The sequence below is a fragment of the Marmota flaviventris genome, chromosome 2 (genome assembly GCF_047511675.1).
Source record: "Marmota flaviventris isolate mMarFla1 chromosome 2, mMarFla1.hap1, whole genome shotgun sequence".
NCBI classification, from domain to species: Eukaryota; Metazoa; Chordata; class Mammalia; order Rodentia; family Sciuridae; genus Marmota; species Marmota flaviventris.
The window spans coordinates 172,224,179-172,238,828 of record NC_092499.1 but is presented as its reverse complement, the minus strand read 5'-3'; the positions used below and the strand labels follow the sequence as shown (position 1 = coordinate 172,238,828).

The 14,650-nt window shown below is 38.2% G+C and overlaps 1 protein-coding gene across 6 annotated transcripts in view; it reads left to right on the top strand.

The window, feature by feature from the left end:
* Positions 1–14,650, top strand: part of Shld1 (shieldin complex subunit 1) — a 91,275-nt gene that overhangs the window by 73,173 nt on the left and 3,452 nt on the right. Inside the window, exons 4-5 of one of the 6 annotated variants that reach the window (XM_071608768.1) lie at positions 1,665–1,707; positions 5,372–5,456. The exons of 4 other annotated variants lie outside the window; for them this stretch is intronic. In XM_071608768.1, coding sequence (XP_071464869.1) covers positions 1,665–1,707; positions 5,372–5,384 — 56 coding nt within the window. In that variant the 3' untranslated portion in view covers positions 5,385–5,456. Of the gene's footprint in view, positions 1–1,664; positions 1,708–5,371; positions 5,485–14,650 lie in introns of those variants that run through there. One more of the 6 variants, XM_071608769.1, reaches the window with a different exon arrangement.

Here is a 14,650-nt window from a genome sequence, read left to right as displayed (position 1 = left end):
ATAAAAATAAAATAAAGATGTTGTGTCTACCGAAAACTAAAAAATAAATATTAAAAAAATTCTCTTTCTCTCTCTCTTTAAAAAACAAAAGAAAGAAATGTTTCAACACAATTACATCCCAAACTCATCCTGGCTGGTACTTCCAGTTGTTTAGTCAACCTCCGTTTGTACTGCTCTGCTCTCTATAATGAGTTTCTGCATAGGTTGTTTTATAGAAGTTTTAAATTTGTTTGGGGCTCCCCCCAATCCCAATTTCTCTAAATTTTTCATGTTATCTGCAGTTATATGCTTCAGAAGACAAGGCTCAAAGACTTACTCGCCTCAGATTTAAGAATAAATGGGGGTAGGGGTTTAGAATTGACTCTATAACTATTCTGTATTTCCCAGTCTCATCTTGCCTTTTTATATGTTTAACTTCCCTGCATTTCTGACTCAGTCTGCAATCATTCTGTGAACCCTAGATCTTTCCTGCCTAATTGCACAATCTTTTTTGTTTTGTTTTGTTTTGTTTTTTAATATAGCCTATTCTCCTTCTTTGGTTTATTTATTAACTCAGACTTTTCCCTGAAGCTCTTTACCTGATTTATAGTTGCCCTCAACTTACAAAAACTGCTACTACCATCAAGCTCTGGAGGTTGAATCATTTTAGTCCCACCCACACTCTGGTGCTAGTCCTCCTCGGGAGGATGTCTTTGGGGACAGCTGGAGGGCCCCACCAGCCTGGGCTTCAATATTTGACACTCCCACACATTGAGGCACCTGCTGTTTCTACCCACACTGAGATCATGTTTACTTTGTAGTGGGTGCACTTGGGACCTCTCTGTAGTTACAGTCCCACTGCTGTGAGATGGGTGGTGTTCACGGTGATTCATCTCTTCATTTGTGTTAGCAGGGTGGGGTTGTAGCTATTGATAAAGATGATGTTCCTTCCAGTCATACTAACTGTTTGTCCATCTGGACCTTCCTTATGATATGCATCTATCACTGTGTAGTAGAAATACAAAAGCGTTTACAATTTATTTTCTTAAATCCCAGATGTTAAATGACAAGCGCTTTAATACCTAGATATAACATCTCTGCTATGGGTACTGCTCTTGTTACTATGGTAATGATTACAAAAATATTTTTTTATTTATTGAGTGTTTACTATGGGCTAAGCTTTATGTTAATAAATCATTTAATTTTTTCAATAGTCCTATGAGATAAGAGCTATTAGTATAGAAATTATATAGAAGAGGACATGAGATTAAGCGATGTTAAGTTACTTGCCAGGGGGGCTGGGGTTGTGGCTCAAGCGGTAGCGCGCTCGCCTGGCATGCATACGGCCCAGGTTCGATCCTCAGCACCACATACAAAGATGTTGTGTCCACCGAAAACTAAAAACAAAAATAAATATTAAAAAAAATTCTCTCTCTCTTAAAAAAAAAAAAAAGTTACTTGCCCAGGTCACATAGCTCAATCTTCTGAATCCAAAATCATTATTTTCAAACATTCAGAGGAAACTTCCAGAAGGAGCGAAGACATTTCCTAACAGGCTGTGAACAGTGTTAGCATTTTACAAATAAGAACTGGCCCCTAGGGTGGTGATTTTGGAGGGGAGCCCTGAGCCATATAAGTACATTCTGGTAGGTGGAGGTTTTGATAATTTTTCTTTTTGTTTGCAGTGCTGGAAGTCACTCTACCCCTGAGCTATATCCCCAGTCCTTGGTATGTTTGTTTACAATTTAGTCTGTGATTTCTTAGATCAACATGGAGATCCATTGCAAAAATCTGCAAAATCCTGCTAGCAAAAATCTCACAAAAACCCCGCTACAGGTAGAAATGTCAGACTTCCCTGTCTATCTATTCCCAAGAGAATATATGTATTCTCAGATATAGTAGATGTCAACACTGGGATTGTCTGTGTTGATTTGGAATTTTGTTCAGTTTTTCTTTAGGTTTTAAAATTGCCAAATATTGACTTGTTGATTTGGGCAGATTGTGGGAGGCCCCCATTCCTCTTCAATAAAGGGTCACGTTTCTTTCTGCTTCCTCAGAAAACAGGAATGATCTTCTTGCTAAATGTTATGTATCCATCAATGTACTTGAAGCATCATTTTTAAAAAGCTTATATTTTTCTTACAGTTAAGGTTAAATTTTCAAGCTTCATCTTAGTTGGCTGCTCACATTTAACTTAATTCTGCTACAGTAAACAGTCATAATCAAAATAGCAGTGTTGCCATAGCAACCAAGATCCAAATCACTGGCTTTTCCTTTCTGCTCACAAGGGCTCCTTACTCATCTAGGCCAGGATATTAAATGAATCTGCAGAAACCTCCTATGTGAAATGAAAGTTTAAAAACCATTTGAGGGAAAATATTTTTAAATTATTGTTTTAAGTGTTTCGATGATGTTCTGAACTCCAAAAGACTCCTAGAGGAAATTGTCTCTTTTCTCCTTGTTTGACAGCCTCCCTCATTGTCTCCTCTTAGGACATGAAATATAGAAGCACCCAAGAATTATTCTTCAGCATAAGGCAGGGTCTGGGGATTGTAATTCTTTGTCTCAGCTCTAGCTATAAGGTTCTAGTTCAGAAGAGTTGAACCAGATAATTCCCAATGCCTTTTCTAGATATAAAGAGGTCAAATTCTGATTCTTTAGGGTTGGGGGCGGAGCTCAGTAACAGAGTATGTGCTTTGTATGTGCAAGGCCCTGGATTCAGTCATGTGCACCACAAAAATAAATGTAGACATACATACATACATACATAAATTCTGATCCTGTAACTTTATGACAAAATGTAAAACCAAGTAAATCAAGTTTCAGGCTAAGCTTCAATCTCATAACAAAGAAGAGAATTGTTAAACATTTTTATGATCCAAGCCAGTAAGTCCTAAACTTTAATTAACTGAATCATCAATGTGAAAGGGTGAAGTTTCTAAGCTGCTTCTAAACTGCAAAGCCTGAGTTAAAATGTAAAAGACCGGGCATTGTAAAGTTTCTAAGCTGCAAGGCCTGAGTTAAAAAGTGAAGGACCAGGAATTGTTAAGTTCCTCTGCTACATCCAGAACCTGAAATTCCTGAGGCAGTTAAGACAACGCCCTACTGGCCATTTAGTTGATTAATAGCCTAGGGCTCTGTGCAGCTTGTCTCGTAGGCATACAGGGCCCGAACCAATCAGTTTGAATGTAACCCCCTCCTTAGTAATGACCTATCACTCCAGCCTGCCCTGTTCCTGCCAATGTATGTACTAATCAAGTCTAAAAATTGTTGTTTGACTTTCCCATGGTGTATGGTGATTTGTTAAAGGAGACTGTGATGTATGTAAAGTCCCCGCCCTCCCCAAAAAAAGTGTACTTAAGCATTGTTCAACCCCAGCTCTGGGCTCTGGGCTGCTCTCCCTTCTCGAGTGGGCACGGAGCCCCAGCATGCTGGAATCTCAATAAACCCCCTCCTGCTTATTGCATAAAGTCAGTCTCTTGGTGGTCTCTTCCTCCGGTGATAGCTGGGCCCTTACAAATGGAGGCCCTGTCACTCCACTGCCTGGCCCACTACTGCCAACATGTAAACCTGCCATGGGTTCTTATGATGACAAATGATAACCATATGAAGTTTCCATGAATTAGAGAAATTAATGAGCAGATAGAGTTTTTTATGTTTTAATTGCCCATCCCTTCATCCAGTAAGTCTGGAAACTTGATCCTTGTCTCAGTTTTCTTTTCTGAAAAATCAGACCTTGTTGAGCCAGATATTTTCCCAGCCTTGGATCCACTTGGTACATGACTTTTTTATTAAATGGAGCTGAAACACAATATCCTCATCTTTTGGTGGTAATAAGCTGACACTGTGTATTGCTTGAGATTTGTCATTAAAACAAAAACTAGTATTTTCTCAGAAGTCTTTATTTCTCACATTCTTTTTATCCACTTTCTTGTAAGAGACTGGAGTAATCTATTTATGAGATTAATCAAATAAAAATTAGACAAAAAATGTCTTCTTAATAATTCATTTTGTATGCTATTAGAAAGAGGATATAAAAAGAGAGGAAACAAAAAAAAACAATATAAAATGGTTAAAAAAATATGAATAAGCAGTTCACAGAATAGGAAATTGAAAGGGCCCATAGTGTGGCAAAAGCAGCTCAACCATAGTAATAATCAGGAAAATGCAAACCAAATAAGGTGATACAATTTGAAATGTCTGACAATATCAGGGTTTGGCAAAGATGTTGAGAAACAGGAAAACCCAGACACTGCTGGTGGGAGTGTAATTGCTACAACCACTTTGGAGAGCAGTTTGGCAGGGTCTAGTAAAACTGAAATGCATATTCCCCTTGACTCAGTAATTCCATTTCTGGATGTATTTCCAGAGAAAGTCTTGCAAGTTTACCCAAGGAAGTATGTGTCAGGAATTAGCATAAACTAGATACATCAGTCAACCAATAAGGAATCTCCACACTTAATGGCTTGCTGGCGTTACTTCACAAACCACTCCCTCTGGCAAAATGCCAGGTGCCATCCTGACTTGTTTACAGACTCCAACAAGTTTACCCAAGGAAGTATGTGTCAGGAAACTCACTGAGTTTGTGATTATGAAAAATCAGAATCAACCTATGTATCCATCAGAAAGAGAATGGATGAAAAATAATAGTATGTTTCTATATTAGAATAACATAAACCAGATTCATATCTGTCAACAATGGCTAGAAACAAAAAATTACAAAGTTGGAAGTAAAAGTTTGTGTATCAAAAGCAGGATGCAAAACTTTGCATATGGAAAGTAAATTTAAAATAAGCACTATACATAAAGCAGTTCTGTATGGCTGATAGATAGATAGATAAAAATGGACTGGAAGGAAACATTCATATCCGTGAGAGAGCAATCAACTTTAATTGAAATACTTAATGAGAAAAAGGTTTGAAGCAAATGTGACATTATGTAAATTGTCCATTTGGGGAAGTGTGAGCTTGTTAGTTCTCCATAATTTTTAGAACATTTTAATTTCTTACTGGGGAACAATATTGACCAAATTATATTGTTATATTATGTGAATATACAAATATGTAACAATGAATCCTACCATTGTGTATGATTATAATGTGCCAACAAAAATATGGGAAAGAAAAACATCTTAATTTCTTAAGAAAATATAAAATTTGCAAAAATAAAATAACTTATTACTCAGACCATTGACATCACTAAATGGCCCTGGCACCTGATTTGAAGGGTCTTTACTTGCCCACATGTGTCTCTGGTTTTTTCCATCATTCATTTTATTCCTCAACAGTGTCCTCTGAGAGGACCCTATCCTCTGTGCATTGCATCTGTTTGTCATTAGGATGAAGGGTAACAGCATATGCCATTTCCCTCTGGGTGATTCATCCACTTTTAGCTTTCAGATGTAAACAAGTACAGACAGAGACTGGCTTCAAAAGCACCTGACAAAAGCATCCATCCTTTTGAAGTGTTAATTTGGATTAAATTATCTTGATATCCACACACCCTCTCTTTGTGAGTATGTGGTTTTTGTCCTTTAAAGGAAGAGTTGCAAATTCTAAAAGGTGTAAACTGTGCTTGGTAGGGTTGCTATCACGGAAAAGCAAGCTTAAATTTATTGATGTTTGGATCATTAATTTTATTATTAGTAAGAAAGGATATAAGGTGCCTTAGAGTGCCAATGCTGCTATTTTTGCACTGCAGAGAGTGGCAGGGTGGGGGTGGGGGCAGATAAAACGAGAAAGAAGAAACCTTTGAGGGACAGATGGGTAGAGTGAATGGGTCCTTCACTTACTGGCAGTAACCAGGTTCTCGGACAGCAAGGGAATACAAGAAATACCAGTTATGAAAACAAATACCACATTTAAAAACATAAAATTCATAATATATTTTATGAAAAGAGGAAAAAGAAAAGGAAGATTGTGTTGGAGTAGTAGAACAAACCCAAGATCTATCAGAAAGTAAAATCTGTACACGTTATATATTTACACATGGACTGGGATTATTCCAGCTTCAATCTCAGCCCCCTGTCCCATCCCATGACATAGGATATGGGGTAAGAATGTGCCACTGTTAACCCAGCTGTATCTGCCCATCAATGTGTCATGATGCTTGTACATACGTTATGAATAATGTAATCTGGGGCCCTTCCCAGAGTGAAAGAGGGCACCATTAATAACTAATTGAGACAATAGGCATCCTGGATAAACCTCCCAGAAGCCCTAGAGAGTACTGGTTACCTTAATAATAGCATGCTTTTACAGTAGGGAATGCCTGAAGCTGGCTGGTTATCAAAAGTGCTTGCCTGGCCTCTCTGCCTGGCACATGAGTCTCTAGAGCCTAACCTGGCCTCTGCTGTCTTGTAAGAATTCTCTGCCCTCATCAGACCATGCATATGAGGCTCTTGGACATCTTTCTCTCTATACCTTGCTTCTGGCCTTCCCCCAACTGGCATGGCTTTCCTTCCTCTGAAAATGACTCATCTTTCCATCCCAGTATTACCTGTTCATCCTGGACATTAGCAGCCATCACTGGGCCAAACTCTGTGCCTCTAGTAGTAGATGGTCTGTAATTATTGAGTCTGAAAGACAGAGACATCTGGGCCACTTTAGAAAGCTGGGCCTCATTTCCTTGTAGGAGTGTTCTGCAGGGGCAGCTAGCAGAGGAGGACAACACAGCACTGACCACCTGGGTGTGGACATCTCATGCTTCCCTAGCAGATAAGACAACACATTTGCTATGGTTTGAATGGTTTTTGAGTTTGTCCTCCAAGGGTTTGTGTGTTGAGATTCAGTTTCCTTTGTGGGTTAAAAGGGTAGAATCTAAATCCATCTATGGTGTTTAGAGGTGAGGCCTTTAAGAGGTGATTAGGATTAGGCAAGGTCATCAGGGAGGAGCCCCCATGATTGAATACTGATGGCTTTATGAGAAGAGGGAGAGAGAACAGAAGAGAGTCACACACATGAGAGATGTTCACTGGCTATTCTTGGCTCTTTCTATGTGATTCCCTGAACCAACTTAGACCTCTGCCAGCAAGAAGGCCATCATCTGATGTGAGCCCTTTTAACTCCAGAACTGTGAGGTAAATAAACCTATTTATAAAGTTATATAGCCTCAGGTATTTCATTATACTAAGGTAAAACAGACTAATACAATGATACTGCAAATCTTTATCCAGGCTGCCTTAGAATGTCACCTGATCTCCAAGAGCATCAACAGAAGCCTTCAGGAAAGATAACTATGGAGCCAACTTCTTCTTAAATCACAACTGTAAAGAATGGGTAGACCAACCAATATCCAACAGAAATGTAATCTGATGTCATTTAAAAATTTCTAGGGCTAGGGATATAGCTCAGTTGGTAGAGTGCTTGCCTGGCATGCCCAGGACCCTGGGTTGGATCCCCCACACCACACACACACACACACACACACAAAAAAAAAAAAAAAAGAAAGAAAAGAAAAAAAATTCTAGTAGCCACATTTAGAAACATAAAATTCATTTATTTGTTTAACTTAATACATCAAACATTACATCATAGTATTTTTAAATTATTGAGCTATATATTTTTTCATATTAAGTCTTTAAGATCTGATATGATTTTATACTTGCATCTCCATTTAGACTAACTGCTCTGCAAGTGCCCATTAGTAGCATGTTGTTAGTAGCTAGTGTATTGCATAGCACAGAGATGTGTATATTTTCAGATCACACTTTATTACACTGTGTGGAATTCTATCATTTCCTATTGTAAACTGTTTCATATTTTTCCTTATATTGTGCCAATCTTTAGGAAGTGTCCTTGAATTGTAGGTATGTTGGGAATAGAAATTCAGCTGCTCATATTTGTTCTGCTTACATGTCTCCTTTAGAATTTTGTTAACCTTAATTTCATTCACTTGCTTATTCATTCCACAAATGTATTAGTGGGGGGGCGGCCTTTGGATTTATTAAATATAAAATAGATAGGTCTTTGTATGCCCAAGGTCAATTATGTCTTTGAAAATGGAACTCATCAACTAAAAGGAAAAATATTTTAATGAACTGAGTATTTACCATGTACTAGGCACCCATGTTAGGCCCTCAGGATATAGCAGGTAACAAGAAACAAGAGAGTTTAAAAAAAAAAAAAAAAAAAAAAAAACCTTGAATAGGGAAAAATAGAAAATCAACAAATATAAGGCAGGAAGGGGAGGGTGGGGATAGCCTGATTTAGGGAAGCAAGAAAAATGCAGTTACTAGATATTGTGGTAAAATATGTGTAACAAGAAATTGACCATCTTAGCCATTTTTAAACATGCCCTTTGTTATTACGTTCACATTGCTGTCCACCACTCTCCAGAGCTCTTTTCAGCTCTCAAAACTGAAACTATACCCATTAAATAACAACTCTCCATTTTCCTCCCACCTAGCCCATGGTAACCACCACTGTACTTTCTGTCTCTATGAATTGATTCCTCTAAGTAACTCATCAGAGTAGAAACATGCAATATTTATCTTTTTACAGCTGGTCTGTTTCACTTAACATGATGTCCTCAATATTTATCCATGTTACAGTTTGCATCGGGAGTATCTTCCTTTTTAAGGCTGAATGTTATTCCATTGTATGCATATACCACACTTTGTTTATCATGGGAACATGATTCCTTCCACCTTTGGGCTATTATAAAAATGGGAAATGAAATTTTAAATAGTATGCTCAGAGAAGGTATGATAGACTGAATTGCTCTTCATCAGTATTCTCTCCCTATAGGATAATTTTTCATGCTCATCCTTTTAAATCAGGTTTGGCCATATGACTGCACATTGATCACTGGAATGTGAATAGGGCTTCCTCACTCACTGCCTGCTTCCACGTGCTCTTTTAGCTCTGTTACATACAGTCACTGAGCAGTTAGTATGCTAACTGCTGCTCCATCAGACTGGTTTCTAGGTTAAAGGTAAGGTGAATAGGTCTATTTGTATATGTGTATTCTTGTGGTATGATACATTTCTATAGGTTGTGATAACTATTCCTTTGTTATTTCAAAAATAAGCACCTGAGATTTGGTGCTTATTTGTTATGCAGTATAACTTAGCCTATTATGACTGATACGGAAAATTTACTGAAAAATTCACATCTGAAAAGAAACCTAAAGGAGATAAGGGAACCAATCATGCAAACATATGAAGAAAGCATGTTGCCTGAAGAGGAACTGCAAATGCAAAGGTTCTGAAGGGGAGCTTGCTTAATGCATTCAAGGGTCAGGAAAGAAGCCAGGTTTCTCAAAGTGGTAATGCAGTCAGAGGTGTGAGTGCCAGTCAGACATTCATGCAGGCTTACAGGGCTGGACTTAAGGTATCACTTAATTGTGTTCATTCTATGATTCTTTCCTCCCTAGAGAATGGAGTAGGGTAGCAGAAATAAGAGGAACAGAAAAGGGTATGAAGGAAAAGAAAGCAAAGACCAGAGCAGGCAGATGCAGTGTAGCAGAGCAGAGCCCCTGATCTGTGGGCCATAGCCCCTACTGTTGTCCAGGGCAATGTGAGGCTTCTGAAGTTTAACATCTGTCCCCAAAGATAAGTGGTGTATCAAAGTGTACTAATAAATGACTTGACTTTCAGGAAGTGCACCCCACATCCCTATTCATCTTGTTCTTATGCCTAGGACTTCCTTTTAGAGCCACATAAAACCCAGGGAGCCTCCATCAGAAAAACCAAGGTATCCAGGCCTGGGAACTGGGGAGTGTGCCAGTAGCACCCTGAAATGGGTAGATTCCCATCGAGCAGCATAGAAACAGACTTAGAAGCCACATAATCCTTCTTTTCCTGGATCCTCATGCTTTCCCAGATTTTTAAATTGAGTCTTAGATTCTGTACAATCTTGAAACTACAGATCCTCCTAACAAGCTGTTGCTAGTAAAAGAAATGGGGGAAAGGATGGCTATTGATAAAGACGTGTGGAGACAAAATTCTAAATATCAAATGTATTTAGTAGAAACTTGTTAAAGTTGAAGGCTAAAATGTTTTACAGAGATAAAATCCTGCTGTGCATTTATCGACCACAGATGTAGCCATGGAAGTTTCTCTGGAAGAATTCCCCAATTAGACATTGGGGCTTCTGAAGGCAATGACATCCCTCACAGTACACAACTGTGCTAAATGATTGTCTTGAATTACTGAATTCAAATTATCATTGGTAATTCCTAAAACTATAAAATATTTTTTCTTTTAAAAGAATCTCAAACATCTATATGTTCTTCCCCACACTTCCAAGAGAAAATTTAACAAATGGACACTCTGGTAAATGGGTTACCTTGAAACAATGCATGCAAAGACATTGTGATATCAAGTCTTGATGACCTCCTTTTCTTCTTATAGTTTTCTAAAGAAATCTTGCTCATGATGGAAAGCATGTCGAAGTAGAAAGGAAAGTTTCATCTAATTTATATAATGCCAATCATTGGGAATGGGGTCCTTGCTAAGAAAGAAAGAAGAAAAAGCCATCTCAAGGTCAAAGAAGGGAAGAAGACATAATGTGAATGGGGACCAGCAAGGGGTGTTGTGCAGCAGAGGAGGAGCAATGGCAAAGCTGCCTTGGGAGCTCAAGGCCAGCCAGTCTGTTACAGTGCAGTGGGATTCAGCATGCACTTTCTCTCTTTCCAAAACTCTGTCCTTTGAGTCAATGTTCCTCTTCAGGGTAGGAGTAAATAGAGGTAGGGACATTATTGGCATTCTGAGGACGAACACTTCTCTGTTGTGTGGGACTGACCTGTGCCCTGCAGGATGTTTATGTCCTTGAGCCCCTTCACTCAATGCAAGCAGCACTTTGCAATCACTAACACCCAAACTTCCCCAGACTCTCCCTGTGGTGGTTTTCTGTCACCATTGAGAGCCCTAAAATTTTGCAGCATACCAGCATGTAGAAAAAGATGGGATTGGAACACAGCTGGGAGGATGGACCACTGAGCAGGAACTGACCAGGTTATAGAAGATCCACCTTTTCCTGACATAAAGAAATCAGGAAGGGATAGGTGATAAGCTCCAATTTTGGCAAAGAAACAGTGACATTGGAAAGACCACAACAGCAACATGACTAGAGAGAAGGCTTTGTAGCTGTAGTAAAGCACATTTTAAAGGAAATCAAAGACCGAAATGAGGCACATTGGAAAGAACTGACACAGTAAATGACTCAAACCATATGTCGTTCTTTTAAAAGGGGAAGGCTGTTTCTTTGAAGATGGGTCTCATTCTGCTTGACATTTTTATGAAAAATTCAGGAGGCAGGCTAGTTTTGAGGCTTTTTTTGTAGACACTGGATTTCAGAAGTTAAAATAAAATTAAACCTAAAAATGAAACTCTGGTGAATATTTGACATCTTGTATATGAAAGTATGTTGACCAATTACTTACCAGGACATGCTGGGCTATTTGGAGTGTCCTGTATATGTGACTACCATGGGTGGGCAGATTTCAAGAATTCTCCAAATTCCCCAGAGTTCTTGAGGATCTCCTTGCTCTTAGACCCTTCTCAGCCCCCTTCCTCTTACCTTCCTACCTAAAGCCAGATCATCTGTGGGGAAGAAGGTGGCAAGGGACACCTATTCCTGCCATGTGGACCCTCATCCTCCTTCCTTCTTGGTTCATTAATAGCAATACCATTTGTTAGGCAAGTGCTTTTTAGCCATGTCCCTAGGCTTTTTCCATTCACTTGTTTGTTTTAATTTTAAAGTAGAACAACAAAGAAGTTTTCACAATTATCCCTCCAAATTTAAAAAATTTTGTTAAAAACAACCTCAAACTCATAGAAAATTTGCAAATACAATACAGATAACTTTTTTGTGAATTATTTGAAAGTAAATTGCTAACCTGATATCTCTCACTCCTGGTTATCCTACAAACAAGGACACTCTTGGACATAATGAAATTGAAATATCAACATCAGGAAATTAGCAGTGATAACTTCCTACCACCTAATCCACCAGCCCCATTCACAGTGCTTCAGTTGTTCCAGTAGAGTACTTTATAGTAAAAGGATCCAGTTCAGAATCACCTGTTGCTTTGAGTTTTCATATCTCTTTTTAGACTCTTGCACTCTTGGGCAGTTGCTTAGTATTTCCTTGGTTTTCATGAACTTGGCACTTCTGAAAATATAAGCTATTGCTGTTTTTCTGACATCAGGTCCAGCAAGAGGCCAGTACCTGCCTCCCTCTCCTTCCATCCACCCAGGACACATCAGTTCAGCAATGGGGTTGTTGGGAGAAACAGACAGGAGAACTGGGTAGAAGTTCTGGGCCTAGCAGAGTCAAGGGAAGTTTCTTTAGCTGCTTCTTCCTCTTTCTCCTTCTCCTCTTCTTCGCTCCCTTCCTTCCATGATTGAGGAGCATACAACATGGTTTTAGGCTTTCTGGGAACCAGTGTGGTGGGCATACCATCCCTTACTAGTGAATTCTTTTAAAAACATGGTTTCTGTCGTTGGTCATACTACCTTGTCTGGCCCCTCTGAATTCTTGCTCTCCTGCCGCCAGGCTGTCTCAGGGTGCCGGGAACATGGTCAGCTGGTAAAGGAGATGAACTCGAACCAGTTATAAGTAGTTTTTGTTTCTTTTTGCAACTTGGTCTTTGTTGGCCCTGCTCCTCTGTTTCTGTGATCTCTGATTTTTGGTTCTTTCAGGATAAGTTTGCAAGTGGCCTTCTGTTACATGCTAATCCTTACCTTATACTGCATTTCTCCATTGAATTCACACTGTTCCAGTTAATGTCATCACATTGTTATGTATCTTTGTATATCTTGTGTTTAATTTTCAGTTTGATGTCTAGAAGTATGTCAGTCCGGATTCAAACCACATCGCCAACCTTTGCTATATATTGCAGCAACTCACAATGATTAATTGCCTTAGTATTTGCTTTCTATAAATGTGTATTGGATAGATAAATGCTTGTTCATGTGTGTGTGTCTCAGGACATGTATCCACATTTTTTTTGTATAATCTACTTCTCTCATCCTTATAATACCATAGACATTCTAGAAAAGAGAGAATTGATTTAGTAAAACTTTGCTTTGAAGATGAGACTACTGAAGACCAGAAAGGTTGAATGTCGTGGCTAAGGCGACGTATCTAACTGTTGGCAAAACTAGGGCAAAATCCCAAACCCTCCCTTTTCTAAAGCTCCACCCACTGCAGCAAGCACTTTCCTTTATCATTAATTAATGCAAATATCTTAATCATAGCTGTTAATTAAGTTAGAAGCAGGGAACTTTCAAAGCTAATGATTTATGAAAGCTTTTATCCATGTACAAAAAGGAAAACATATTGATTCATAGTATAAAATGTTATAGAATAAAACAGATATATAAGGAATTCTACAAACTAAATAATTCAGATTAATTATTTGTACAAATCTTTTCTTGAACTCATTGATAGGAAAGAAAGCCCTGTGTTTCAGAAGACCTAAGAGATCCCTATATCAAGAATCCGAGTGGTCTGAGAGGTTCAGAAAGGACTAGGATTTGGCTTCAGTTCTGATTTCTTATTGTCTGTGGTTAAATGACTCAGTTTATTTTTTACTCTGCCTTTGAAAACACACGAAGGTGGTGATTTTAATTTAGAAATAAATAGTTTGTAGAATTATTATAGGACATCAAGAAAGAAAATGTCTGAATTTGTGTAAATACTAAGAACTGTTTAATCAGGTGGCTTCACAGTGTTTATGCCATGGGCCCCTTTAGTGTCTGCTGAAGCCTATCAACCCTTTCACAGAATAATATTTTTAAATACATAAAGTAAAATACTGAATATAGGATTACTAAGAAAAAAAACACTGGAATATTTTTAAAACAAATATATGCTATTGTAATGAATGTATGCTTTTTAATTAATGCATAAACCATAAGATCTAGTATCAGCTATAATAACTGTGGTAATTTCTTCTTTTTTTCTTTCTAAAAATGCTTTAATACTTCCATTGTTGTTTTTTTTTAATGGTGTATTTCAGTTGTACATAGTGGTGGTATTTGTTGCTACATATTTTTACATGCACACGATATAAGAATATAATTTGGCTAATATCATTTCCCAGTATTTTCCTTTTCCCTTCCTTCCTTCCTCTCCCTGGTCCCTTTCTATGAAATCCACTCTGCCATTCCCCCACATACTTTCTTTTCCTTTTTCCTCTCTAGCTTCCACATATGAGAGAAAACATATGACCCTTGATCTTCTGAGTTTGACTTATTTCGCTTAACATAATGGTTTCTAGTTCCATCCATTTTCCTGAAAATGACATAATTTCATTTTTCTTTATGGTTAAATAAAACTCCATTATGTACACATTTTCTTTATCCATTCATCCATTCATGAATGTAAAATGATAATTTCAAAGTAGTGTGTCTTAATCTTCTTAGATTGACATAGAAAAATACCATAACTAATAGTACCAGAGGCTGGAAGTTTAAGATCAGGATGCCAGCATGGTTGGTTTCTGACAAACGCTCTTCTCCTGGCTTGCACATGGCCACCTTCTCACTGAGTGCTCATATTGTCTTTCCCTGGTCTCTTTCTTCTTCTCTCTTCCTCCACCTCTTCCTCTTCTTATAAATCCACCAATACCATTGGATTAGAATCCCATCGTTAAGGATTTCATTGAATCTTAAGTACCTCCTAAAAGTCCTTTCCAAATACAATCCCATGAGGGGTTGGGG